This window comes from Talpa occidentalis, unplaced genomic scaffold (genome assembly GCF_014898055.3).
Source record: "Talpa occidentalis isolate TD23 unplaced genomic scaffold, MPIMG_talOcc4v2.1 talOcc4.8, whole genome shotgun sequence".
Classification (NCBI taxonomy): Eukaryota; Metazoa; Chordata; class Mammalia; order Eulipotyphla; family Talpidae; genus Talpa; species Talpa occidentalis.
The window spans coordinates 80,635,004-80,661,388 of NW_023605194.1; the positions used below are offsets into that span (position 1 = coordinate 80,635,004).

General features: G+C 36.3%; 1 protein-coding gene across 1 annotated transcript; it reads left to right on the forward strand.

Annotated features, from left to right (window-relative positions):
- Nucleotides 1-711: 711 nt before the first annotated feature.
- On the forward strand, nt 712-26,116 carry F13B (coagulation factor XIII B chain). Its single transcript, XM_037497731.1, has 15 exons — nt 712-812; nt 4,697-4,897; nt 7,009-7,194; nt 9,312-9,488; nt 9,848-10,024; nt 13,221-13,400; nt 13,489-13,674; nt 14,467-14,649; nt 19,101-19,301; nt 19,958-20,140; nt 21,783-21,996; nt 22,926-22,947; nt 24,519-24,729; nt 24,793-25,184; nt 25,964-26,116. The coding sequence occupies exons 1-15, from the start codon at nt 737-739 to the stop codon at nt 26,114-26,116; spliced, it is 2,742 nt and encodes a 913-aa protein (XP_037353628.1). The 5' UTR covers nt 712-736.
- The last annotated feature ends 269 nt before the right edge of the window (nt 26,117-26,385 follow it).

A 26,385-nucleotide genomic window follows, 5' to 3' on the forward strand; every position in this document is an offset into this window, starting at 1 on the left:
TGCCACAAAATACAACTCTCTAAATAGTAGACATAGCTACTAATATCCTATCATTACTCGAGACATTTAAGATCGTTGTTCTCTTTAATCCGTACAACATACATAGCACCATATGCATATGTATTAAAATATATATATATGATATTGGTTTATGTCATTATATAGATTTCAGGTGTACAACATTATAATGTGACATCTGTATATGCTACATTGTAAACCCATCAAAATCTCCACCACCATACAGTTGACCCCCTTGATTCATTTTCCCCCATCTCCTTTCCTTCTGGTAACCACCATCCTGTTGTCAGAATCAAGAGGTTTGTTTTATTTGACATGGTCATATTTTAACAACAGTTATCCATTATCTCATGTTCCTAAGTTCATCTTTTCATTTGATCAATAGTGGTAAAGAAATCAATGGCCACAAGTGAACTTTACTCTGTGGACTTATAATTGAAAATTAGAGTTAAAATGTTACTCTTTTCATGTAGTTTGAGTTAATTATTATGCTTCTGCCCTTATGGGTTATCAATTTCCTATTTACCTCTGGCATGATCAATATTGTAAGTTAACATAGTTTTGTTATGTTAGTACTATACAAAATATTTTGAATGAAATATACAGCTTGTGACAAAGAGACTTGGATGTTGTAAATAATTAACTTTTTCTTCAAGAGAAGTGTTGTGTAATTAATGAGGAACCCCTACTGCTTTAAAATTGTTAGTCTTTATTAAGCATGCCATTGAAGATGAGGTCAAAAGACTTGGCTTTTATCATCTTGTTAATCATATCAGGAGAACTCAATGCAGAAGGTAAAAATAATTCTTACTCTTATTTATTATCTAAAAAATATAAAGGAAATCTCTAAAATTAATTGAATTTGGATTTTTAATATATGCTCTCAGTTGGGAACATCAATATTACTAAAAAATATTTCTTATAAATATAATTTTAATACTTAGATATTTCCCTTTGGGCAAAACTAGCAAAGTATTCTTCTAGTAACATAAGACAATACACCCTTTGTATATCTGGATTTGGGGGGATAAAAGAACAGTATCTAAATACCTTAAGGGGTTTTCAGGTTAACAACATGGTCATTTAGAAGTTGTATGTTAACCTTAATTCTAATTGCACACTGGAAGCCACTCCTAGCACTACAAAGTTGTGCAATTTTAATTCTGTTTACATAAAGTGAGAACTTAAAGTGGAAAATTTGAAAAATAAGAAGTAACTGTAAATCTTCAGCAAGATTGTCAACTGTCAAAAAAATTTTGATTTTTATCCTAATGCTTTATTCATTGATTGAAGTCATGAAGTTGTAATAAGTAAGAGGACTATATAATTGACTATGCAAATGAGGACACTTTGGGAGTGAAAGGAGGCTCTATTAATAAATATGTGGCCAACACATTTAAACCAGGACTGTCCAGACAAACCAAAACCTGCGGACTCTATAAAAAATCTTCATAACCACACAGCCTCGAGTGTGAGTTACTGTGAACATGAGGCAGACAGTGGATGTGTATGGGAGGACAGTGATGAGCATTATTAGTTTATAGGGACAAGAAACCAGTCAGGTTATGAAATGTCCACAGATGTAGGAAACAAAGCAAAATTACTTGAAAAAATAGACACCTTAGGGAATTTGTTTAAAGGAAACATCCTCCAGATTACAACTGACTTTTTTTTTTTTTAAGATTTATTTATTTATTTATACAAGTACTGGGTACAGTCAGAAGCATGGGAGGGTGAGAGAATTCATCAGAACCAGAGTGGGGAGCAGGGCAGGCAGACTGACCAAACACATTGCTGAGGGGAGCAGCAGGCATGGCAGGAGGGGTCTGCGCGCCATGTGGGACCCTTGCTGGCGGCCGGGGATTGAACCGGTGCTACAGAGGCTGCGGGCAGCTTCGCAGCCCAGTGCTCAACCGCTGCGCCACCGGGGAGGCCCTATAATTGACTTTTAGCTGAACAGTTTACTACAAATTTTCTACTGAAAAAGAAGATAAACTATAATTAAAGTGATGAAAGTGAAGATACATGAATTCACTTTAATGCATCTAATTATAAATAAGGGAATATTTACATAGTTTTCTTTGGTTTTCTTTTCCTGTCTAAATAGGGGGAAACCACCTGATAAAGTTATTATATGTCTCATGAAGACACTGAAATAATCAAGCTAATTTTCTAATTATATGGTTGTAAGCTTGGTCCACAAAAAAGCCAATTGCTTAAAGACAGAGGCTATGATCTCATGTACTTTTGCCCACCCCTACTGGGTGTCTTGGGGCAACAATGAAGTTAATTTTACTTGTCACTTCAGAGGATTGGCCTATGAAGGGTGCTACTTTTCCTTTATGTATATATATACCCCTTTAGCCCTGATTCTGGATTTCGTTCCCCTAGAACCAAACTGGGACGTGCATTTGATGTATTATTAAATATTTAAATACTTCTGTTAATTATGTCTCGTTTGCATGTTTTTCATAGATGAAACATGACCACAGATTTTACTGCCTTATCGCTATTCAGCTCCATGTTGCTGAATCTAGTTTGTTGTTGTTTAAGGACTACATAGTGTTCATATGTTTTACTTATCCAGTCTTCTAATGATGGACACTTTGTTACCTCTAACATCCTCCTGGACAGAAATAAGTGAAATAAATGCTGTCATATAATCATTTTATTTCTCTGTGACAATTTCTTAAATCTATATACACTCATATGTGTGATTACTGGACAATTTTTTCCTTGATTTTATAACTTACATAATCATTATTTCCCTTTGCTTCATGTCTTTTTATCACTCATTGGTGGAAACTCTATGTGGGGTATACAGTTCAGCATCTTGTTGATTTGGGACATTTCAAACTCCTTCCTCCAGAATAATAAGTGTGTGCATTGTCAGCAGTGCTTCTCACTGAGAGAAATCATTTATTTTGATGTTACCAACTTTTGTCTAGAAATTTTTTGGAGGAAGGCATTCCTGCCTCTTCTCATGAACTGCTTTCCTATTGCTTTATGGTATTTCTGGATCCTTGAATATGGTCTCTGTGGCTTCTCTGCACCCCTCTCTGCTGTTCACTGTAGTCCTCACATCTGAGCTTCCAGTAGCTTCTGAGCAGCTGCAGTTAGAAGCAGTGTTTTCTCCAATGTCTTGGAACAGGCACATCTCTTGCCTCAGATTCCTGCCATCCACACCCTCAATGCTTCCTCACCCTCTTCCCCTAATCTGCCACTCTGGGCAGCAGAGATGGAGTGCAGGGCCGCTGGTGGAGGTGATTGGAAGGTACAAACTTCCCATTATAGGATAAATACATTAAAAGTATGTAATATAGAGCATAGTTACTATAGTTAATAATACTGTGTTTTTGAAAGTTGCAAAGAGTAGAACTTAAAAGTTCTCATCACAGCAAAAATTAGTAAGTATATGAGATGACTCATGTTAACTAGACATATTGGAGTGAACTTTTCACAATATACACAAACATCAAAACATGTTGTGTGCCTGAAACTAATGCAATGTTTATGTCAGTGATGTCCTAATAAGTATATTACATTAAGCATATATAATATTCACTCACTTGTGTCTGGCTTGTTTTATCATGTAATATGTTTGTGAGATTCAGCATTTAGCATTTGTGCTGCTGTTTAGTATTCCATTTATGCATAGTCTCAAATGTATTCATCTTTTCCACCATTAATGGGCATTTGGATTGCTTCCATTTGGGACCTGAATGAAAGTGCTGCATTAATCATTTTTTCTTTACATGTTCCTGAGCACACAGATAGATATATGCTTTTCTGATATGCTGTGTGCATATTGTGTTCCAGTAGATTGTGCAAAACTATCTTGTCATGAGAGGTTGTAGCAATTCATACTCTTACTGGAGTCACGAGAGTTCTGATTTCTCCGCAACTTCAACACTCATTATGACCATCTGTCTTTTCATGTTAGTCATTCTAGGGCATGTGTAGTTGTAGCCATGGTGGTTTAAATTTGCATTTCACTTTTGACTCACAAAGTTGAATACTTTTTACTATGTCTCTATCCATTTAAATATTCTGATTTGTAAAATTCTTGCTCAATCCTTTTATTTTTTTAACTGACAAAGCAAAAACCATTTATTTCAAAATTTTGTAAGTTTGCATATCTTTAGAGAATTTCATCTATTTTAGAATACTCCTGTCCAATAGAGTGGCTACCAGCCACATATGACTATTGAACTGTGCCTGTGCCAAATTTGGTATGTGTTATAGGAGCCAATAGACACTGGATTTCAGACTTCATAAGAAAAAAAAGTAAAATTTTAAAATATATATTATGTCAAGTAAAACCTATCATTAAAAATAAATTTCACACACCTATTTATTGATGTGGCTACTAGAAATTTCACAATTACATATGTGACTTTGTATTATATCTCTATCAGAATGCGCTGTTTATAAAAGGTAGGGAAAGAGCTCCTGATAAAATAGTGGCCTGCTTAGTTTTACATGATTTTGTCGGGGTTGCTAGTCTATTAATTCTGATTGAAAAAGATTGTCACAAAAGTACATTAAACATTTGGGTAATAAATAAATACTAGTTAAAGTGTCTGCAAACACTTTCAATTTAAAAATATATTGTTTGATCACAAATGTCAAAGTTTTAGATATGTTTTGTTTTCAACTTGATATTTACTTATTTCAGAGAAACCATGTGGTCTTCCTCACTTGGAAAATGGAAGTTTTGCCCAATATTACTATACTTTCAAAAATTATTACTTTCCAATGAGCATAGGTAAAAAAATATCATATTCCTGCTTGCCTGGTTATACAACCAAAACTGGTAAACAAGAGGAGAAAACCACATGTACGGCAGGAGGCTGGTCTCCAGAACCAAGTTGCTTCAGTAAGTTGCTGGGATGTGATGTCATTGTATGTTTATAAAGATCCAATAAAAACTGACAAATGGTTAAACATTTTGATACATAAAAACAAAATTACTGGTGCACTGTCATTTTATTTCAGCAGGAATTAAATTCTGAAATTAAATGGTATTTCTCACTAAAATGTTTCTTTCCCAACTGGCTCTTAATGAAACCTTGTGAAGAAAATAAGGATAATAATTAAAATTATTTATTAGATGTAAAGAAGAGGTACAATTGAGTTATTTTAAGTAGAGGAATTTATACAGATAATGTTGCACAGGAAGCTAGAAAAATGCTTGATCCTGGGCTCAGGAAGAACTAGATTGTTGCTCTAGTGTTTTATCATTTGAAAGACTTCTTCCCATTGTATGCCAACTTCTTTTCTCATAACATCCTTTTGAATTTTTTTTAAATTTTGTGTTGAACTTTGTGAAAAGGAAATCTGATTGGTTTATCTCTTTATTTTGTGTCAGGCTATGCTAAAGTCAATCAATGGATTTATGTTGGGTCAGGTGATCTTACCTGAGTGGAGAATTTCCTGAGTTCTTGTTTGCAGAGCAAGGGGCTTTGGTCAATTTAGAAGAGAAAGTTGGGTCTATGGTCTATTCTTCCAGGACAGACTATAAATTTGAGCTTTGCACTTTAGTGTTAGCACAGGCTAATACTAACATTTATTTTAATAAATAAATATCATTTATAATTAGAGCATAAAAATAAATTAAACATCTTAGCTTTACTAACTCTTTGAGATCAGAAGTAATGTAACCAGTGGCTGAAGCCAAAGACTGTTATAGGTGACACTCCTGGAGGAGGCTGCTGGTGAGGTAAGAGAGTTGAAACAGGAGGCACAAGAAAAGTGAGGGTCAGTGCCATAGTGTAATGGTTAAGATACAAGTCAGATTGTGCCTGTAAATCCTGCTTCACCAGTGCTGAGTGACTTTAACATTCTTAGCCAGTTTCTTATCTATAAAATGGCAATAATGTTTTTATGAGAAACAACTTGTAAAGTATCATCACACAGCAAGTATGAAACATTTAAATTAATATCTTTGGGCAAGTCTTTTTAACTTTTTTAAGTTGGTTTGTTAAGAGGGTCTAATAATGGGACTTGAATAATGGAGCTCTATACAATGCTAAGGTAAATTTATTGGCTGAAACATTACTGTTGCAAATATTTAGAATAACTCTATACAGGTTTTGAGTAACATGTCTATACTCAGTTACAATCTATATGAACTGACTATCGAGACTTATTACAAAGCTAAATGGTCATTTGCTGAAAATAAAGGAATAAAATTTTCATATTAAGATTTCTGCAGAATTGTTTAAGGATCAACGAAGTAGATACATGCTTTTGCTACATGGTAAGTCTACTGTGTTATCAAACACAGTATTTGAAAGTAAATCCAAATGGGATTCCTCCTATTGACCATGAATGACAATCAGCTGGTGGAAGAACTCTAGATATTTTTTCTAAAAGTAGAGGTGGTAAGAAAAATACCGGATGGTCTCACTCATAGAAGGAATTTAGAAAACCTAAATAAGAGACCAGGAAAAAGACCAATCAACACAAAATAAAAATCAAAATCAACAAGCAACTATAAACCAGAGACACTGGGTGGGAGGGGGGAGGGGGAGAGGGGAACGGAAGGCCTAGAGTCAAAATAAGGGGGGAGGTGCAATTTTATGGGGAATATAACCAAAACGAAAATGCATACATTGTGCAAAGATGAAAAAAGATGTAAGAATTATATAAAATAAAATAAATAAAAATTAATTAAATAAATCAACTGCATAGACCAGTAAAAAATAAATAAATAAATAAAAGCAGAGGTGGTGAGGGTAAAATAATGATGAAAATAAAATTAGTAATACAAAGAATTTCATTGTCAAGTGATACCAGTTTTTAGAACAACTTCTTGCAGAACATGGAGGATATTTCCAAAATTGCATTAAATCAAAGAATTATGGAGTAAAAGTTTTTCTTTCTTTCAACTTCCAAGGAGAATATTAATGTTTGCTTTAGTTTTACAATGTAGTAAGGACAAGTTTAATTTCATCAAGGTAAGCAAAGAAATATTTTTCTCCATAGAAAAATGCACTAAACCTGACTTGAGAAATGGTTACATTGCTGATGCAAAGTCATTGTACACATTTCAAGAAAGTATGCGCTATGGCTGTACATCAGGGTACAAAACCACGGGAGGGCAGGATGAAGAAGTGGTTCAGTGTCTCCCTGATGGATGGTCTTCTCAACCCACCTGCAGAAAGGAGCATGGTATGTGTTTAAGACTCATTTCATAAAAATGAAGTTAAGTGTTTGCCAGGCTAGCGTATTTTTAGATTTATGGATATTTTTACTACTATAATTGATTTTTCATTATGTCTGCAAATGCAAGCAGTTTATAGATGTTTCCTGAATTCAAACATTCTTTTTTATATTATTTATTTGAGGGAAACTTGATTTCCATCACAGTATATGATTTAGAGGAATAGGCCTCCTCAGAGGTACTTCACGATACCCACCCACCCCAGAGCACTCTTATCCTCTTTATGGCGTACCATTGGGCCTTTCCCCACTTTGTTCCCACCCTTTCCCCTCTAGTAACCTCAATTCTGCAGTCATTTCTAGAATTTTTTTTTTTGCTTTAATTCTGACAGTTCCTTTGTTTTGTTTCTTTATACTCCATTTATGAGTGAAATCACATGGTATTTGTCTTTCACTCTCTGGTTTATGTCACTTATCATAATGCCCTGGAATTCCATCTATCTTGTTGCAGATGGCAGGAGTCTTCCTGTTTGTTTTTAAAGCTGAATAGTATTCCATCTGTGTATGTACTATATCTTCTTAATCCAGTCATTTGTCCTTAGGCACTTAAGTTACTTTCATAACTTAGCTGTTATGTCTTCATTGTAACACTATTTATAATAGCTAAGTTATATAAGGTATATATATTTATATATACATCATATGTAATTATTACTGCCTATATAATATATATATTAGGTATATATGATATATTTATTTGGTATATATAAAATATATATATATATATGACTCCCTTCACTTTAGTTTTTGTATTCTTTGAATAAATGTAGAATGTAGGTGTAGAATTACTGAACCACACATTTTTAATATTTTGAGAAAACTCCACATTGTTTTTCATAGAGACTAAACCAGTCTGCATTCCCACCAGCAGCATTTAGAGATTTCCTTTTTCTCCACACCCTCTCCAACATTAGTTAGTTCTTTTTTTTGTTTTTGTTTTTGTTTTTAATATGGGCCAATTCACTGGAGTGAGGTGGTGTCACATTGTGGTTTTGATTTGCACTTCCCTGATGATAAGTCATGTTGAACATTTTTTTCACTTGCCTGTTGGCCATCTGTATGTATTCTTTGGAGAAGTGTCTATTTAGTTTTTTTGCCCACTGATTAATTGAGTTCTTTATCCTCCTTTTATCAAGTTTTATGAGGCTTTTTGTACATCTTGGAGACTAGTCCCTTGCTGCATATATGATGTACAGATATTTTCTCACAGTCAGTTGGATGTCTTTTGTTTTATTTATAGTTTCTTTTGCTATGCAGAAACTTTTTAGTTAATTCAAACATTCTAAACTCACACGCTAACTCCAGCATTTTATAATAATGAAAAAAATTGGGGTAGAATAATACAAAAGAATCATATATATATATATATATATATATATATATATATTATTTATTTATTTATTTATACAAGCCCTGGGTACAGTCAGAAGCATGGGAGGGTGAGAGAATTCACCAGAGCCAGAGCAGGGAACAGAACAGGCAGACTGACGAAATACACTGCTGAGGAGAGCAGCGGGCATGACAGGAGAGGTCTGTCGCACCATGTGGGACCCTTGCTGGCGGCCCAGGATCGAATCGGTGCGGCAGAGGCTGTGGCCAGCTTTGCAGCCCAGAGCTCAACTGCTGCACCACCAGGGGAGGCCCAATAAGAAAGAATCTTAATATACCTGTTTCTCTCAAAATAAATTTGCTATTTCCTTTACTGGAGAAGAAATTGGGATAATACACATTGTTTTATATTGTAAACCAATATCAAATACAGTAAAAATTAGCCAGTAATTTGAATATTTACATTCTAATGGTTGTACACTGTTAAAATCATATAAATTCACAGGTGACATATAATCCAAAAATTGTTATTGCATAAAACTTCAGTTTAATGGTGGTCTTTGGTCAAGTACACTAGATTAGAATTTTAAGAATAAAAGACTTGTGGCATTAGGACACAAGATGTATGAGAAAAGGGAATAGAGATGCAAAACTTGGTTCATATAATTTTAAGATTCAGGGAAAATAAATTTGAGATTTTTTTAAATCACAAAATAAATAACTATAATATTTTTTAGAAACATGTTTGGCCCCTGACTTACATCATGGAACTTACTCCACAACACAGAAAACATTTAAAGTGAAGGACAAATTACAGTATGAATGTGCTACTGGCTATTACACAGCTGGAGGGAAGAAGACAGAAGAGGTGGAATGTCGCACGCATGGATGGTCTCTCACACCGAAATGTACCAGTAGGTGCTCACTTGGAAGACAACCTTATCCCACTCAGTAAACTTCTTTTCATATATAAACCCATAAAATTGTCATTCTAACTATGTTGCATTTTACATAGTTCTTTTTTGCCTCTGGTTTTAATTATGTAGGTAGCAGGCTTTCATCATTTAAAACTCTTGAAGAGCCAAATTCCTTTTAGTTCAGATATTGAAATAAGGCTAATGTTATTTAATTACTATACAAATTAACACTCTTTTCTTGTTCATAACAAAATATGGCAAATCTATCATTTTATTGCTTATACAGTAAATAAGTAGTAGATGAATATTGTTCTAGTAGAAAGAATAACACCTCTTTGTTTTTTTCCAATTTTTAGAGTTAAGATGCTCTTCTTTAAGATTAATAGAAAATGGTTATTTTCATCCTCTTAAGGAAACCTATGAAGAAGGAGATGTAGTTCAATTTTTCTGTCATGAAAATTATTATCTAAGTGGATCAGATTTAATTCAGTGCTATAACTTTGGTTGGTATCCAAAATCTCCTGTATGTGAAGGTAATTTTTGAAATTTCTGATACATAAAAAGAGATATCATGTTTTAATCTCTATAAACTTTAAAAAAATGTCTGTGGTGATATCTAATTCTTGTCTTTAGTACTATCTTTTAAAATAACTATTTTCTTTTAAATCAGTGCTATTTTCAGTAATATATCTTTTAAACTTATTTTTAAATTTCTTATCATGAATTTTAAAACTCATTATAATGAATAACTTTTTAATTGGAGATTAATAGATTCAGCTATCCCTACCTGCCAGCTTTGTTGAGGTGCTATCTTATTTGGCCATACATTTTCTTTTTTTTTTTTTAAAGATTTATTTTATTTATACAAGAGCCAGGGTACAGGACAGATGCACGGAAGGGTGAGAGGATTCATCAGAGACAGAGCAGGGAACAGAACATGCAGAATGATGAAACACACTGCTGAGGGGAACAGCTGGAGAGACAAGAGAGGTCTGCTCACCTGACCATACATTTTCTAATGTGAGAACGTAGTCTCCAAAATAATGGGGTAGAGAGCAGAAAATGCAGCTAAATATGAATGAAAATGAATCAAAATGCAAAGCAAGTTTATCTAATTAGAGCTATCCTAGAATGCAATGGCTATTTATGGTCAAGTTTCTTCTTCTGCAGTTGGTAAGACTACCTCTTCGAAGACATCGGTTTAAGAGTCATTCAAACATACCACAATGTAATATGAAGGGGATCTTAGTGTAGCTATTAAACATGTTAAAAAATTAATTGGGGGGCCTCCCTGGTGGCGCAGCGGTTGAGCGCTGGGTTGCGAAGCTGCCCGCAGCCTCTGCAGCGCTGGTTTGATCCCCGGCTGCTCCCCGGCCACCGGAGGAGGGTCCCATATGGCTCGCAGACCAATCCTGCTGCCCTCTGCTCCCCTCAGCAGTGTACTTCGGTCCTTCTGCCTGCTCTGCTCCCCGCTCTGGCTCTGGTGAATTTTCTCACCCTCCCGCGCTTCTGACTGTACCCAGTGCTTGTATAAATAAATAAATAAATAAATATTTAAAAAAAAATTAATTGGGGCCTCCCTGGTGACGCAAGGGGTTCAGCACTAAGAAGCTATCACAGCTACTGCAGCACGAGTTTTTTCCCAGGACAGAGAGGTGACCCACATGGTGCAGCAGACCTCTCCTGTCTTGCCCACTGCTTCCCTCAACAGTGTATTTCAGTCAGTGTCCCTGCTCTGTTCCCTACTTCATCTCTGGTGAATCGTCTCACCCCTGCATTTCTGGTCTGTACACCAGTTCTTGTATGCATAAATAAATAAATCTTTAAAAATGTTAATTGGTAACTATGTGACATAAATACATATATACTGTGATAAAATTAGGTGCAAAGTGTATGAACAAACATTGTTCTAATTGGTATGGTGAGAAATAGCATTTACAGAGGTGATGGTTAATATGTGAACTGAGCCTGAAAAGAGAAATAGGAATTTGAAGATTGGAAGGGTTGGGAGTGGTAAAGGACTTGATAGCTTCTATTTTCTCTGTATGATAATTCATGTCATTATTGATAGAAGGGAGAAGGACAGCAAGGTCGAACTTGAAAGAGAGTGGTGGAGATTTGAAATAGGTGCTAGGAGGAATAAGAACAGGAACTGGACCAAGAACATGAATGGGAGTGCCCAAAACTATCACAATTCATTAAATGCACCAAACAATAACTTTATTTTTAAATTTTCTGTTGTGCTCGATAGTTTTGTTCTGACTGAGGAGAGGAAGATTGTTAGCTTAGAGTCTGTAGCATGTTATTTAAAAAATCTATGGCAGACCAACTTAACTCTATTTTGTTCCCATCCCCACTCAGATTAGTCAGCATGCCAATGACTTGCTGTTTTCTCCAGTAAACAGTCAGCAGGTGTAGGACAGGCAGTGTAGTAAGCTGAATAAAGTTCCTCTCTGCCATCCCTTCCCTCTAGCAAAGAGAGCCATATCCTTATCCTTGGAATGAGCCTATTTGGCAAAAGGGACTTTTCAGATGTGATTAACTGAAGGATTTTGGGGTGGAAATACTACCTGGAAAAATCCTGATGAATAATCACAAGTGTCCTTATAGAAGGGAGATTTGATGATAGAAGCAAGAGACTGGAGTAGTAGGAGAAAGGGCCGTGTGCAAGGAATGCAGGCAGCTTCCGGAAGTTGGACAAGGCAGAGTAGCTGATTCTCTCATCAAGCTCCAGGACTGCAGCATCCCTGACAACTTGGCTTTAGCCCTGGTGAAACTGTTCTGGACATTGGCTTCCAGAGATGCCAGAATAAATTTGTGCTGTTTTAAACCAATAAATTACGGTCATTTGTCATACCAGTAAAAGAAAACTAACATAGTCAATGTTGTACAATAGCTAAGAGCAGTAGATTTTAATTCAAATTGACATCCATTCAAGAGCAGATCCTCCACTTACTAAGTTACTTCATATGTTTTAGTTCATTTATAATATGAGAGACATGCATAATACTCCCCACTTAATAGTTATTTTAGGAATAAAGGAGATATGTATGTAAAGTGTTTGCTGTTTCCGTTTTTTGTTGGAGCATAGCGATGTTACTAAATGTTTAGAGCTTAAAATGAGACATTTGTACTATTTTACAGTTGGAACAGGAACTCCTTTTCCTGTGAGTCAGGATTCTGGAGCATAGCAGAAATGGGTCCTTTGTATTTGTGTCTATTAAAACTACAGTCTAGGTGTTGGCTGGGACTGCAGCCTCATCTGAAGCTCAACTGGAGACCAAATCTGCTTCCATACTCATTCTAGGCAGCATTCAGAGCTTTGCAGATTGCTGAATGGAAGGGCCCTCTGCCCTTTGTCACATGGTTTTCCCTGTTTGGAAGCACACATGGGGAAGTTTTCTTCTTTTTAAAATCAGCAGTGAGAAAGAGTCACTCAGTAAGAATGGGGTTACAATATCTTGTTGCATAACCACACTCAGATAATCACATATATCTCATAACCTTTGCTGCATCCTATTGGTTAAATGCATATGGCCGTCCCTGCTCATGGAGATATTTACCACCTGAGACAGTGAACCTAAGTTGTGGGGGACCAAGGAGGTGACCCCGCAGTCTGTCTGCCATACTTCTTGTGCCACTTGGCATGATGAACATGCTAATTAAACCTTACTTTCCATTTTGGGGGTAATTTTATGACAAAATATGCTGGATTTCTCTTTTCATTAGGAAGAAGAAGTCGATGTCCTCCTCCCCCTCTGCCTCTAAACTCCAAGATTCAAACATATTCAACAACTTATCGTCATGGAGAAATAGTTCGTGTAGAATGTGAACTTAATTTTGAGATACAAGGATCAGAAGAAATACGTTGTGAGAATGGAAAATGGACAGAACCTCCCAAATGCGTTGGTTAGCAATGCCTCAAATAAGCTTTCCCTCAAATGAGATCTGCCGGTATTGATAACTACTCTCTTCTTTTTAAATTGTCCCTTTCCAGAAGAAACGGAGAAGATAGCTTGTGAAGAACCACCCTTCATTAGGAATGGGGCAGCAAACCTAAACTCTAAGATTTACTACAGTGGGGATAAAGTGACATATGGATGTGAACGTGGCTATTATCTCCGTGGATCAAAAGAAATCACTTGTAGACGTGGAAAATGGACACTTGCCCCTGAGTGTGTTGGTGTGTTGCTGCATTTGACATCAATAGCTTAGCCCGTTGTGTAAAAATTTCCTTTATCCTCATTTAATCCATAGAGTGGTGACTGTTTAGAAGATTTAGGAACACATCGACACTATACCTACTTTGTTATGTTTTCTGTCTTTGGAACCATCTATAGAATGTAAGCCAATAAAAATAATTAGGAAACAAAAAACCGAAGGGCACAACCAGGTTGTGCCACCCTGCCTGAGTACTGTCTTCCTGTCATCCTTCTCACTGCGGGATCAGATCCCGGAGAGCGCTCCATGAATGTACTTACCTGGGATATTTGTTGTGTAACAAAAAAGCTATTAAGGTTGTTAAGAAATTAGCAGAGTAAGATAAAGACTTTTAAAAGACAGAAAAGCATGGAATATTTAATCTAAAGATTGAGACCCAAGATGAAAGAGAATGAGAAGGAAAATTGTAAAAATGGATAGTGACAAAAGACAGTTTCAGGACTGACTAAAATCTTTATGCTAAAGAGCACTGTTTCTCTTTCTATCAATTTTAAGAACGTCTACGTTCTAATTTGTTCACAATCAAGAAAAGTGTAAAATAAAAAACTTGCTCTTACAAAAATATTTGCTTTCCATTCTTTCCTAGTTTATTTTTTTTTAAATATTTCATTTGAATCATTTCTCTCATTTCTGGTGAATTTAGGAATTATCTGAAATTGTACAGTACAAATATTGAGGTATTATAGTGTAGGTGACAATATATGATTCTATTGTTATAAGTTCATGTAATTTTAAAATACCTTTTTTTCTATAGAAAACAATGAAAATTGTAATCCTCCACCTGCTGTAATAAATGGGGCTGTGGTTGATGGATTATTGCCAAGCTACATGTCAGGATCTTCAGTGGAATATAGATGCAACGAATATTACTTATTGAAGGGAGCAAAAATTTCTCATTGTGAACAAGGAAAATGGTCATCTCCACCTATTTGTTTAGGTAAGATACTATAAAAGTCTTTTCCAGCTTTTTGAGATGTAACTGACATGTAACATTGCTTTAAGGTTCCCATGTAATGATTTGATTCATGCCTATATAGCAAAATGATCAACAAGATAAAGTTAGGAAACACATACTCTACCTCACGTACTTACTAACTTTTGTGCTGTTTTAATCAGGAGATTTAAAATCTACTCTTAGCAACTTTTAAGTAGAAAAATTAATATTGTTTATTGTATTCACCATGCTGTCCATATTAGGTCCTCAGGACTGAGTCCTCTTTTTTTTTTTATAGAGGCATGTTTTTTTTTATTTTATTTATTTATTTGTTTGTTTGGTTTTGTTTATACATGCACTGGGTACAGTCAGAAGTGCGGGAGGGTGAGAGAATTCACCAGAGCCAGAGCAGGAAGCAGAGCAGGCAGAAGGACTAAAGTACACTGCTGAGGGGAGCAGGGGGCGGCAGGAGAGGTCTGTGCACCATGTGGGACCCTCCCAGCCCTCAACCGCTGAGCCACCTGGGAGGCCCAGGACTGATTCCTCTTATACCAAAATACATTGAATTTCTTTTGCCATTGTGTTTGTGTTTGTATTTAATCTTAATTTTATTGTAATGTTTTATAGCATGGAAATGATGATTGTTTAAGAGATTTATTTATTTTTATTTATTTATTTATTTTTAAGATTTATTTATTTATTTATTTATTTATTTATGCAAGCTCTGGGTATAGTCAGAAGCGCAGGAGGGTGAGAGAATTCACCAGAGCCAGAGCGGGGAGCAGAGCAGGCAGAAGGACCGAAGTACACTGCTGAGGGGAGCAGCGGGCGGCAGGAGAGGTCTGCGCGCCATGTGGGACCCTCCTCAGCAGAGGCTTTGGGCAGCTTCGCAACCCAGCGCTCAACCGCTGCGCCACGGGGGAGGCCCGATTTATTTTTTTTTATGTTATGTATGCAAGACCTGAGGTGTCAGCCAGAGGTGCAGGGGGTGGGGTGAGGGGGATGGAGATTGGTGAGAGGATTCACCAGAGACAGAGTAGGGAGCAGAACAGGCAGATTGACTGAAATACACTCTTGAGGGGAATAGCGGGGGAGATAGGAAAGGACTACTGCACCCTGTGGGTTATCACCCTGCCTCAGGGATTGAACTCATGCTGCAGTGGTTGCAAATAGTTTCATAGTGCTGAGATTTAACTCCTTGCACCACCAGGAAGGCCCCAGAAATGATGACTTTTAAATGTCTTTTTTCTCCTCAAGTGTTTCTCCTCATTTTTGTAAGCAGAAAACCCTTACTGTCTTAGAGTCAGGACTACATTGATTCTGAACACACCACTATTTTAAAAACTCTGATGACATGTGAATAACAAAACTTTACCATTTTAACCATTTTCAGTGTGCATTTCAGTGGTGGTAAGCATATTCACATTCTCATTCATGACTGATTAATTTTGGTGTTGTCTTTGTTCTAAATGAAACTTCCCTTACTATCATCCTCAGTCTCTGTATTATTTGCAGAATGTCATTGGGAGAGAAGAATAATTAATTCTATTCTGTCATTAGCATGTTGTTGATCTCTTTCTTTAACACTGATTTCCTCATGTCATTATCACCTTTGAAAATCTTGTTGAGCAAATAAAAATATTCTTGTAGCTACTCAAAATATATTTTGGATTAAAGAATGATTGTAATAAACATTTAGTTTCAAGTGGAGAATTGCAGCAGCTGCCTAAATAACTGCCAAAAATAGATAAATTTGAAAAAAATAACATTCACCACAAACTTCAATTCTTTACTTCATTTTTAACTTTGCCAGTAAGAGTTATATTTAAAAGTAATGCCACTGATCATTGTAGTTACAATGAACTTGTTACATCAAACTTTCAGAGAGGCAATGATATGATGAACATCTTATAAATTAAGTCATTTAATTAAAATATTAGCCTTTTAAACTACAAAATCGGTCATTGTTATTTACCAAATAACATTAATAAGTGTATAGAAGCAACAACTAGAAGAAAACAGAAAATATCAGCAACCTTAAAAAAATGCCTTAAATAAAAGACTCAGATAATGGTTTCCTACCCCTTCATATTCATACACACACACACACACACACACACACACACACACACTCACTCACAAAACATGCTATTGTGAAATCCTACCCCTTTTTTTCACTTAAACTATATTATGAACATGATTTGCTATTCTTCAACAATATATATTTTAATGATTATATACTGTTACATAGTGAAGTATTACATGGTTAAATTTATCACTCTTTATGGATGTTTAGTCTGCTTTCAAAATTTTATATTCCAAACAGTTCATTTAGTACCAATATTTGTACATTTAAAAAAATTTTGTTTTTTAATGTTTAAAATCATTTATCTTTATTTCACTTTTTTCCCCAGATTGGCTGAATAGGAATTTATGGGTCAAATAGATCTGGAATTCTAATTATGTTTCTAAGTACCCATTTGTCCTCAGAGAGTTTATTCTGCTTTACATCACCATGTTCACTGAATTAAAGTAGTTTCCCTAAACTTTGTCAATAAATATTTTAATATTCATATGTTATTAACAATTTCAATTATTTAACTTGTTTTAACTAATTACTAATGCATTGGGAATTTTTCCAGTTTTCTAATGGCTGCTTTTTTCAATGAACTGACTGGTTGCAATTCAGCCATTTTTCCATACTCAGAATAAGAGTTTTATCTATATAAATTATTTTATCCCTTTAACAATCATGTATATTACAACTATTTCTTATGTTCCTTTTACTTTTATTGATAGTGTTTTTTTTAAATAATAAATTTTATTTTTATATTCCCCATACAATTGCAACCCCCCCATTCTGACCCCAATCCCTCCCCTCCCCCCACCACAAAGTGTCTCTGGTTCATAGTTTTTGGTTGATTTTGATTTTCACTTTCTTATAGTTATTCATTTTCCTGATCCCTTATTTAAGTTTTCTAGATTCCTGCTATGAGTGAGACCATCCGGTATTTTTCCTTTTCTTTTTGGCTCATTTCGCTGAGCATGATCCCTTCCAGCGCCATCCATGTTGCTGCAAATTGCATGTGTTTATCTTTTTTGAATGCTGAGTAATATTCCATGGTATATATGTACCACATCTTCTTGATCCAGTCATCTATTTTTGGGCATTTGGGTTGTTTCCAAAGCTTAGCTATTGTAAATAGAGCTGCTATAAACATAGGGGTGCAGGTGTTCTTTGGAATTGATGTTTCTGTGTTTTTAAGCCCATAAGTTGAAGTTTTACATCTGAAGCTCTTTCAACATCTCCTTAGTGCTTTGTGTCTTATAGATCATTCTTAGACTACTGTTCCCATTCACGTTCTGATAGATTTTCACATATTATTTTAATTGCTATCCTGTTTTTACAAATGTTTTTGATAATGTGATTGGTATTTTCACTGAGTAGAAGTACAGTCCTCTCTGAGGACAGAGACTGGATTGAAATTGTAATGGACGAGCTAGTAATGGGACAACCTCATAAAGAATACAGTTTGAAGAAATTGATCATTTTATATATGGAACAACTGTCTCAAGACTAGATGAGGTGGTAATGAACCAACACAAATACTGACTGAAGACAATTCATTGTCATCAGGGTAGGAAGAGTTTTTCTTACTCACCTTTGCAACTGAAAGTACTCTCACTACAAATGGCAAAAACAGAGTGATGAGGAGCACAATTTTCCAACTGTGAAATGTTCTTCCAGGCATTAGGAACCTTCTAATTTTCTTCTTCCTGGTCTTTCCTGCTTTCATTCTTCTACAGCCACTTACTCTTCTTATACCAAGTGTGCTATCACCTCAGCTCCCTCTGCCTGAAATGTCTTCTCGCAGATAACAACTTAGTTTAGTTCATGCCTTAACCTTCTTCTTCTTGCGCAAACATCACTTCTTATTTAGGCTTATCCCAGCCACCTTCTTTAAAGGAACGACCTCATTCACCCAGTCCGTTTGATAGCCTGTCCTCTCCACTGCTCACTTTCCTAATTCATCCTGTATGGTTTAAAGAGGATCTCAGATTATAAAATCCATGTATTTATTACTTACTATGTATGTTTCTTCTGATTGGAAGCTAAACTCCATGAAGTCAGAGATCTTCATTTTCTCTTTGGTGTGTAACAAGTGGTAGCTCTCCCACAAATAGTCACACACTAAATACATGTTCTATTTTAAGGTTTTTATTCTAGAGGAAGGAAATCATGATCCACTTCAGTGGTTAATAGCCCTAAGTGATGTTTTTAATGTTTCAAATTATTTGATTTTAGTTAATGAAATCAGGAAGATAGGGACCTTTGAGGATAAATATCAAATATCAAATATTAATTTTGAGCCCTGTCATAATTTTTCCTTTAAATATTATCTTTCATATTTTTGAAATAAACGAAGAATTTAAAGGAGCATTTTGTTTTACAGAGCCATGTACTGTTAATGTGGATTACATGAGCAGAAATAACATAGAGATGAAATGGAAATATGAAGGAAAGATCTTACATGGAGATCTAATAGATTTTGTATGTAAACAAGGATATGACTTAGCTCCATCAACTTCACTGGCTGAATTGTCTGTACAGTGTAATAGAGGGGAAGTAAAATATCCTTTCTGTTTTAGAAAAGGTAAAGCAATAATGTTTTCTTACAGTTTCTTACTTGATCAATTGTGGTCTCTATATTTGAAAGTAATGATTCTAAACAATTCATCTCCATTTTTAATGCAAACAATCAGAACTCATTTGATAAATTTCTGTTCAGTACCTAAACTTAAATAAGATGACTATGCTTTGTCTGTCAATTTTCATAAGTCCACGTTATGAAGGGAGAGATCAAATACTTTTATAAATATCACCAGACTCTCAGAAGATTGATCACCCTATTGCCATTAATCAGCAATTCTGAAAAGCATTGCTCTTTGGGGTTTATTAGAGAGCAGAGTCTCAGAAGAAGGCTTGAGGTAGATTGAGAAATATTGTTCCCTTCTTGTAGTATGAATACGTACAGAAAGCAAGGCTTCACGAGGGATGTCATATACTTTCACTTTCAACTAGATAGGAAAAATAAAATCATGACTTAATCTTTGGGTGGTTTATATACTTATGTATTATAATTTGAGATTATAATTTGCAATAATAAATTTTATGGTCTGCAGTTACTGCAGAAATTTAAAAATATTTTAGAGTCGTCTTAAAAATGCTTGTACATGAAATATTCTATTTCTGGAGCCATTGTACAAACACAGGATTTTTATTACAGCGGTTCATTGTATGCTTTTGCAGAATCTAAAGGAATGTGTGCACCTCCTCCTCTTATTAGAAATGGAGTTATTATTAGTTCAACAGTAGGCACCTATGAAAACGGTTCTTCAATAGAATACAGATGTTTTGATCACCATTTTCTACAAGGGTCTAGGGAGTCCTATTGTTTAGATGGAATGTGGACTACACCACCTTCATGTTTAGGTATGCACTACTAAATATGTCTATATTAAAATACAATTGTATTTTTCACTTTCTATCCTCATTGAGCTGATATGAGACTAAGGTAATGCTTAATTAGCTATGTTTGTGTTATTAGTGTGCCTATTTATTCACTGCTTTGTATGGTTTCCTCTAGATCACAACTAACTATGGCCCAGTTTGTTCTAATAAATACTCACTAAGGGGCCTCCAATTACAGATGAAACTTTCTCTAAGTTTATTTTCATCAGGGTTCACCTGTCACCTTGTAGGGTTCTTCATTGGGAATTGGTTATAAACCAAGTTTCCTCCTTCTAACTGGTTTTGATATTACTGGGAGATCAAAGGGAAAGCCACGTGGAGTATAAAGTTCATTCTACACATCGATCTCCCTAGGATCTTGACACATCAAGTCTTTGGCTAACTCAAGCTTCCATGTTCTATCCTCAACCCATGAGATTTTCTAAAAATCTGCTTGTTACTGACCATTTTCTACCAGACTTTCAACATGTTCCCCAAGAGGAAAATGGCACAGAAATGTTATTAAGTTCATCTGAAGGAGCTTTTACCAGAACTTTGGATCTTAAGTTTTAACTGTTTTTGGTATTTTTCCAATTGCTTGAAATAATTGGTTTTTGGCCTATTTTCACATTTTCTAGTTCTCAGTAAAAGTATTAATCTGATATGGATCAGTTTGTCATAGTCAAGAGCAGAAGGTCGTGGGTTAATTTCATTTACGTACTTTCATGAATCAATTTTTTAACTTGCTTTAATTAAAAATTCATGTTTTGTAGAACAATGAGATTCTAAATCATACTACTCATTAGGAAAACAATTTTGCAGTGACTAGGCAAATCCTATTAGACTCTTTCTACTAAAACCTGTCCATTTCTATTCTAGTAATTCAAATCTATAACATCTAACATAACATCTGATCCATTAGGCATTCAATAAATAGTTGAACAGAACTGAATGAATAAGTGTGTTAATGTATTCTAGTTATATGATTCTTATTTCTATTAGCAAGTCTGGATCATTTAACCTATTTTAGAATACACTTCTTGGTCTGGGCCATCCAGAAGGTAAATAAGAACACAAGCAACCCCATTTTCTGAAATAAGTTGACATTTTGAAAACATCATTGTTTTCTTCATGGAAGAAAGTCAAAGACGTTTGTTGGGTAACCTAAACTTAAGTTTTTATTTTGTTTGTTTTGTTTTGTTTTATTTTAATATATAACGGTACGGTTACAAAGAATACATTCAATGCCTAGGATTTAAAATATCTTAATCAAATCTTGATATTCCTTAATAACTGTAAATTTAAAGGAAGAGCATCGTTAAACTCTTTGAATACCATCAGATCATAAAACTGGACTCCGATTTAAGAAAAGATTTTTTTCCCCCAGTTCCATAAAATATTAGTCATCAAACTATCAATCTATGTTGTCTCATGGGCATTTTGCTTGAAACTTTGGAGGAAGGAAAAAGGAAAAGAATGTTATTTCAATGATTGTTAGCTACACTCAATGCTCTAAAATAGAACCTTGTTTGTTTGCTACTAATGCCTGGGAATCCTGAGTAGGAAGTATAGCAATTGATGTTAGTGTTACGATGTGTCAAGAAAATTTTCTTTTTTCTTTCAGAGCCTTGCACACTATCTTTTGATGAAATGGAAAAGAATAATTTACTCTTGAAATGGAATTTTGACAATAGACCACATATCTTCCATGGCGAGTATATTGAGTTTCGCTGTAGGAGAGATTCTTATATAGCTCAGACATCTACTATCGGAACTGAACTTAGAGTGCAATGTGACAGAGGGCAGTTAAAATACCCAAGATGTATTCAAAGACAAAGGTAAAAAGAGGCTTGTTGCTACAATTATTATTTTGGTCAGATTCTTATTCAAAGGATTTATTATATTTTAAATTCCAGAAACCTTAGGTGCTACAACTCCTACTTTATAGGTCATTATAAAGGAAAGGGTTAATTTTCTTTAGTGTTTTTTAAACCAGGCAAATGCCTAGAAGTATGAATTCAGTAAGCTTTCTGAGTTGTCCAAAGTCTAAGCATTACTTGCTGTTTGATATTTGTGACATTTTGATAATTAATGAAATAAGAAAATTTATGAGGTTTTGAAATGACTTACTGAAGTGTTTCCTTTTCTTCGGATTGAAAATTAAATTCTCCTCGATAAACTGAAATAACCCTAATATTTTTTAGAAATATATTAAACTAATATAATGAAACAATGTAAATAATTTCATAGTATTGGAACTTTGAAACTTTTAAAGACAGACTATAAAAAGAAAATTATAATTTATGTATGTTCAATTAAGAATATTTAAAATACATATGCAGAAATACATGTATCATTTCGACTTTGTAAATGGTGAACTATATGAACTGCTTAAGGATAGATCTTTAGAAACTTGGAACACTCCAGAAAAAGTCATTAATAAGATGCACATTGGTGGGAAACCGTTTTATTATTCGTTGTGATAAAATAGGTAGAAAAATGTTATTTAAAGGTTTCAGTGCATTTTGGATTTCTCTTTTCTAAGAGGAAAAGAAGGAAATATTAATACAAAGTATAAAAGATAGTGTTAGTATAATAAATGACATTGAATTTTTAAAAAGGAATTGGTTTTGTTTTGCCAAATATGGCTATTTGTTTAAACAATGACTAATTATATGAGATGCCAAAATACTAATATTGTAATAAACGCTTGAGTAGAAATGATGCTTATTTCACTTCTCTCCCTCTCTCGTCGTCTCCCATCAAGGATGCTGTCTTTTCAGGAACCAGTAAGGCCATGAGAATGAATAACAGAAAGAAGAATAGTATTTCAGTAAATCATGAAATCCTTTATAAAATCTAATTTTAGAAGAAAAATAGTGAGGTAAAAACCTATAACTTTGCTGGAAGATTTCAGTCTAATTGTTTATGTTGAACATTTTTCTTTATTTTAAAATAAAAGCCAGAATATGTATTTCATTTCTAGTTTCAGTGATTTGACATGTAACTTACTGTATGTTCTCCACCAGCAATAAAATTAATCTATACGTTAAAATACTTGTTTCCTAATGTCCACTTATTGGACTACATTATCTTCACTACATGCAAAAAATTCATGTTTGTCTTTATCATCTTTTATCAATAAAGATCTCTGTTACTTCTAATTCAGTACAGATGTCAACCTTGGCAAATAAACACACAAGATAAACTGTACATTATATGAAAGAGTTCATTTAATTAAAAATAGAAGATACTACCCTTCATACTTATAAAATGTAGAGAACTTTAAAAAATGAACTGTGATATTAGCTGAAGGTTAGTGAGCAAGTATTTCGTGAGGTAGTAATCTGTCCAGATGTTCAAATATTGCCCAAGAAATACAGTTTAAAAGTGCTAATTATTTAGGTTAAATAATTGTTGGGATCACGCAGATTATAAAATCTGAAATCAGTGAATACTGCAAGCATTGAAAAATGGCATTATCATTATTACCAAGATAAGTGGGTGACTTCAAAGTGCCACATTGCCACTTTTCAGCTTGAAGCAGCAGTTATACTTTTAATCGCTATCACAGTTCATTCATAAGCAGTGTAATGACACTACCTAGGTACAGGGATACCTGTTAGGATTGGTCGTTGTTACTAGAATAGCATTTTTTTTTCTATCTAGAAATTATTCAGTACATCTAACTCAAGATCTTATTTTTTTCAGTATGATGACTTTCTTCAAATCTCCAAGTTATAATTATTTACTACCGGGTTATGAGATAACCTCTGTAAACGAAGTCACAATTCTTGGATTTAGATTTAAATTTGAGTCCCTGGATTAAATATTCACTCATCAAATGTTAAGCGTGCATGTTTTAGGGCTGTGCTTGAATACGTAGTTATTAATTAATTTTTTTGTAGTAGTTTTCTACAGTGGATCCCATGAAATTGAAATCTGATTGAAATTAAATAGTAATAGGAAAGTATTGATCCTTTTCACTCAACCACTCAATGCATTAATGAGTGATACAGAGCAGCTGCTGTATCCCAGGAGAAGGGTAATGCAGGATACAGATATGAATCAAATTCACTCAGTATTTAAAGGAAATCCCAAAGGAAGGAACTCCTTAGTTTAGTAGAAGAGAGAAAGTACTAGCAGTAGCCAACTCAAAGACCTAGGGGAACAAGCACAAGTCTGGGATGTTGAGTGTGTCAGGGCCTGTGATATTCCTGGTGGCCTGATGATGGCACGCTCTGTTTAACCCGGACAGCTGCTGCTTTGCTCAGCGTGGATGATTGTCCTGTGAGATTGAGTCCAGTATTGCTGCATATTCTGCTTTGTTTCTTGTGAAATCTGACTTTTATACGTGGAGGAGAAACGAAATAATTTTGTGAAAAACGCAGTTCATAAGCTGCCAGTCTGGAAAGTGCCTGCACAAAGCAGAGCGGTGGCACAGCTGAGGCAGCTGAACTTTTTGGGGGTGTGTGGAGGAGGGAAGGGAGGGAGTGGAAAGCTTCCTAGAAATAGTAAGTCTGGGGTCTACCCGACCGGAGAAGACATTTCAAGTCGAAGGCACAACGCAGGCAACATCAGCTATTAAGCACAAACCGCACACTGCGTATTAAACCCAACTTTCGGGATAAGAGGAGAGGTGGGACTTGCCCTCAGGACTGTGGGGAGGGGGAGCAGCCGACCCTCCTCCCGGGTCTCGCAAGGAGCCGCGCCGGCGCCCGAGGGGCTGCGGGGTGTCGAGCGGGGGAGCGGCCGTGGCGACGCGGCGAGCGGGCCGCAGCCGCTGGGAGGTGAGCCCGGGGTAGGCGCGGCGGCCCCGGGGGAGGCGGCGTCCCCGCCGGTCCTGTCCCTCAGCCATTTCTGCCGGTCGCCCTTTCTCTGCTTCGGGGACGTGCGCCCGGGCGCCTCGCGGACGCTGGGGCTGGCCCTGGCCAACCCGGACGAGGAGGTGGCTGAGGTGAAGATCCGGCGCTTCCCGGCCCCCGACCGCGGCTTCAGTGTCTCGCGCCGCTTTTTCGTGCTGCAGGTGAGTCCCGGGCGCCGGCGGGAGCCCGGCAAGGGGCGGGCGGGCGCGCGGCGCGCGGGCGGGGCGCGGGCGGGGCGCGGGCGGGGCGCGGGCGGCGCGGGCGGGGCGCGGGCGGGGCGCCGCGCCGCCCTTGGGAGGTCGCTCCCTGGTCTCTGCTGAGGGGCGAGCGCGGCTGGGCGGGGAGCCTCAGGTCACCAGCCCCTGGAGAATAAGTGACTGTGCCGCCGCGCTGACTCCGTCGGTCCTTGTCGCCTGTGTCACGAAGGGCCAGGGTAGGCGACCGCCGGCGTTTGGTGGCGCAGCAAGTCGCGCGCAGCTGCAGGACAGAAGCGTTTTCAAGACCCCTGTTCAGTGGGGAAGCGTTTCACAGCCTTCGGGTGCTGCGACGGGCTCTTGCAGTTTTAAAGTAAAAGCATTAGAACGCTAGCCTAGTTTTCAGATGGTCAGGAGTACTTCGGTTGGAGCAACTTTTTTTTTTTAACTGCTTCCTGTCAAGTCGTCGTAATATATGCACTTTCGTGTTCACAAGCATCAGGGAAACGACTCCCTCTGAAGCGCGTCAGGGTGATTCTGCTGCAAGATTTTGGGTTCTTTGTTTTTGCTAATATTCGCAGCAGAAACCAAGAAGCTTCTTCCTAGTGTTCAGCCTGCATGTATGGGGTCAATGCACACATTAGCATGAGTGTTTTAATCCTTTGCTTTCTTTTCTGTCAGTCTCAATGGCGAACCTAATTTTATGCATGTGGTTTCAGTAACTTCCCCTGCAGTTTTTTCTGCAGTGCATTGACCAGAGTAGCATTCCCACCCTTGTCACCAAAAAGCAGAGAATATGGGTTCTTGTTGTGACTACTGTGGGTTTTCCACCGCGTAAAACCTCTGCACGTATGAAGATAGACCATGAGTTGAGGGCGTGTGAGCAGTTAGCTGAGTAAATGCTTCACAAGGTAGGGGGAAGCAGCTCTGGTTTGAGATCCATGAACTGGTGTGTAACCAATCTGCACAGCCACATTTCAGAACCTGCCTCACCCCTATAGTCTATGACTTGTTACTTTTTAGGGAAAGAGATGTTTGTTTGTTTTCTATCTACCTAACACTTACTTCCTTGATAGTTGGAACTAATGGGCGTGTGTGTGTGTGTGTGTGTGTGTGTGTGTATTTATTCAAATGTACTTTTTTTATAGGAGTGCAGGTTCCCTTTCCA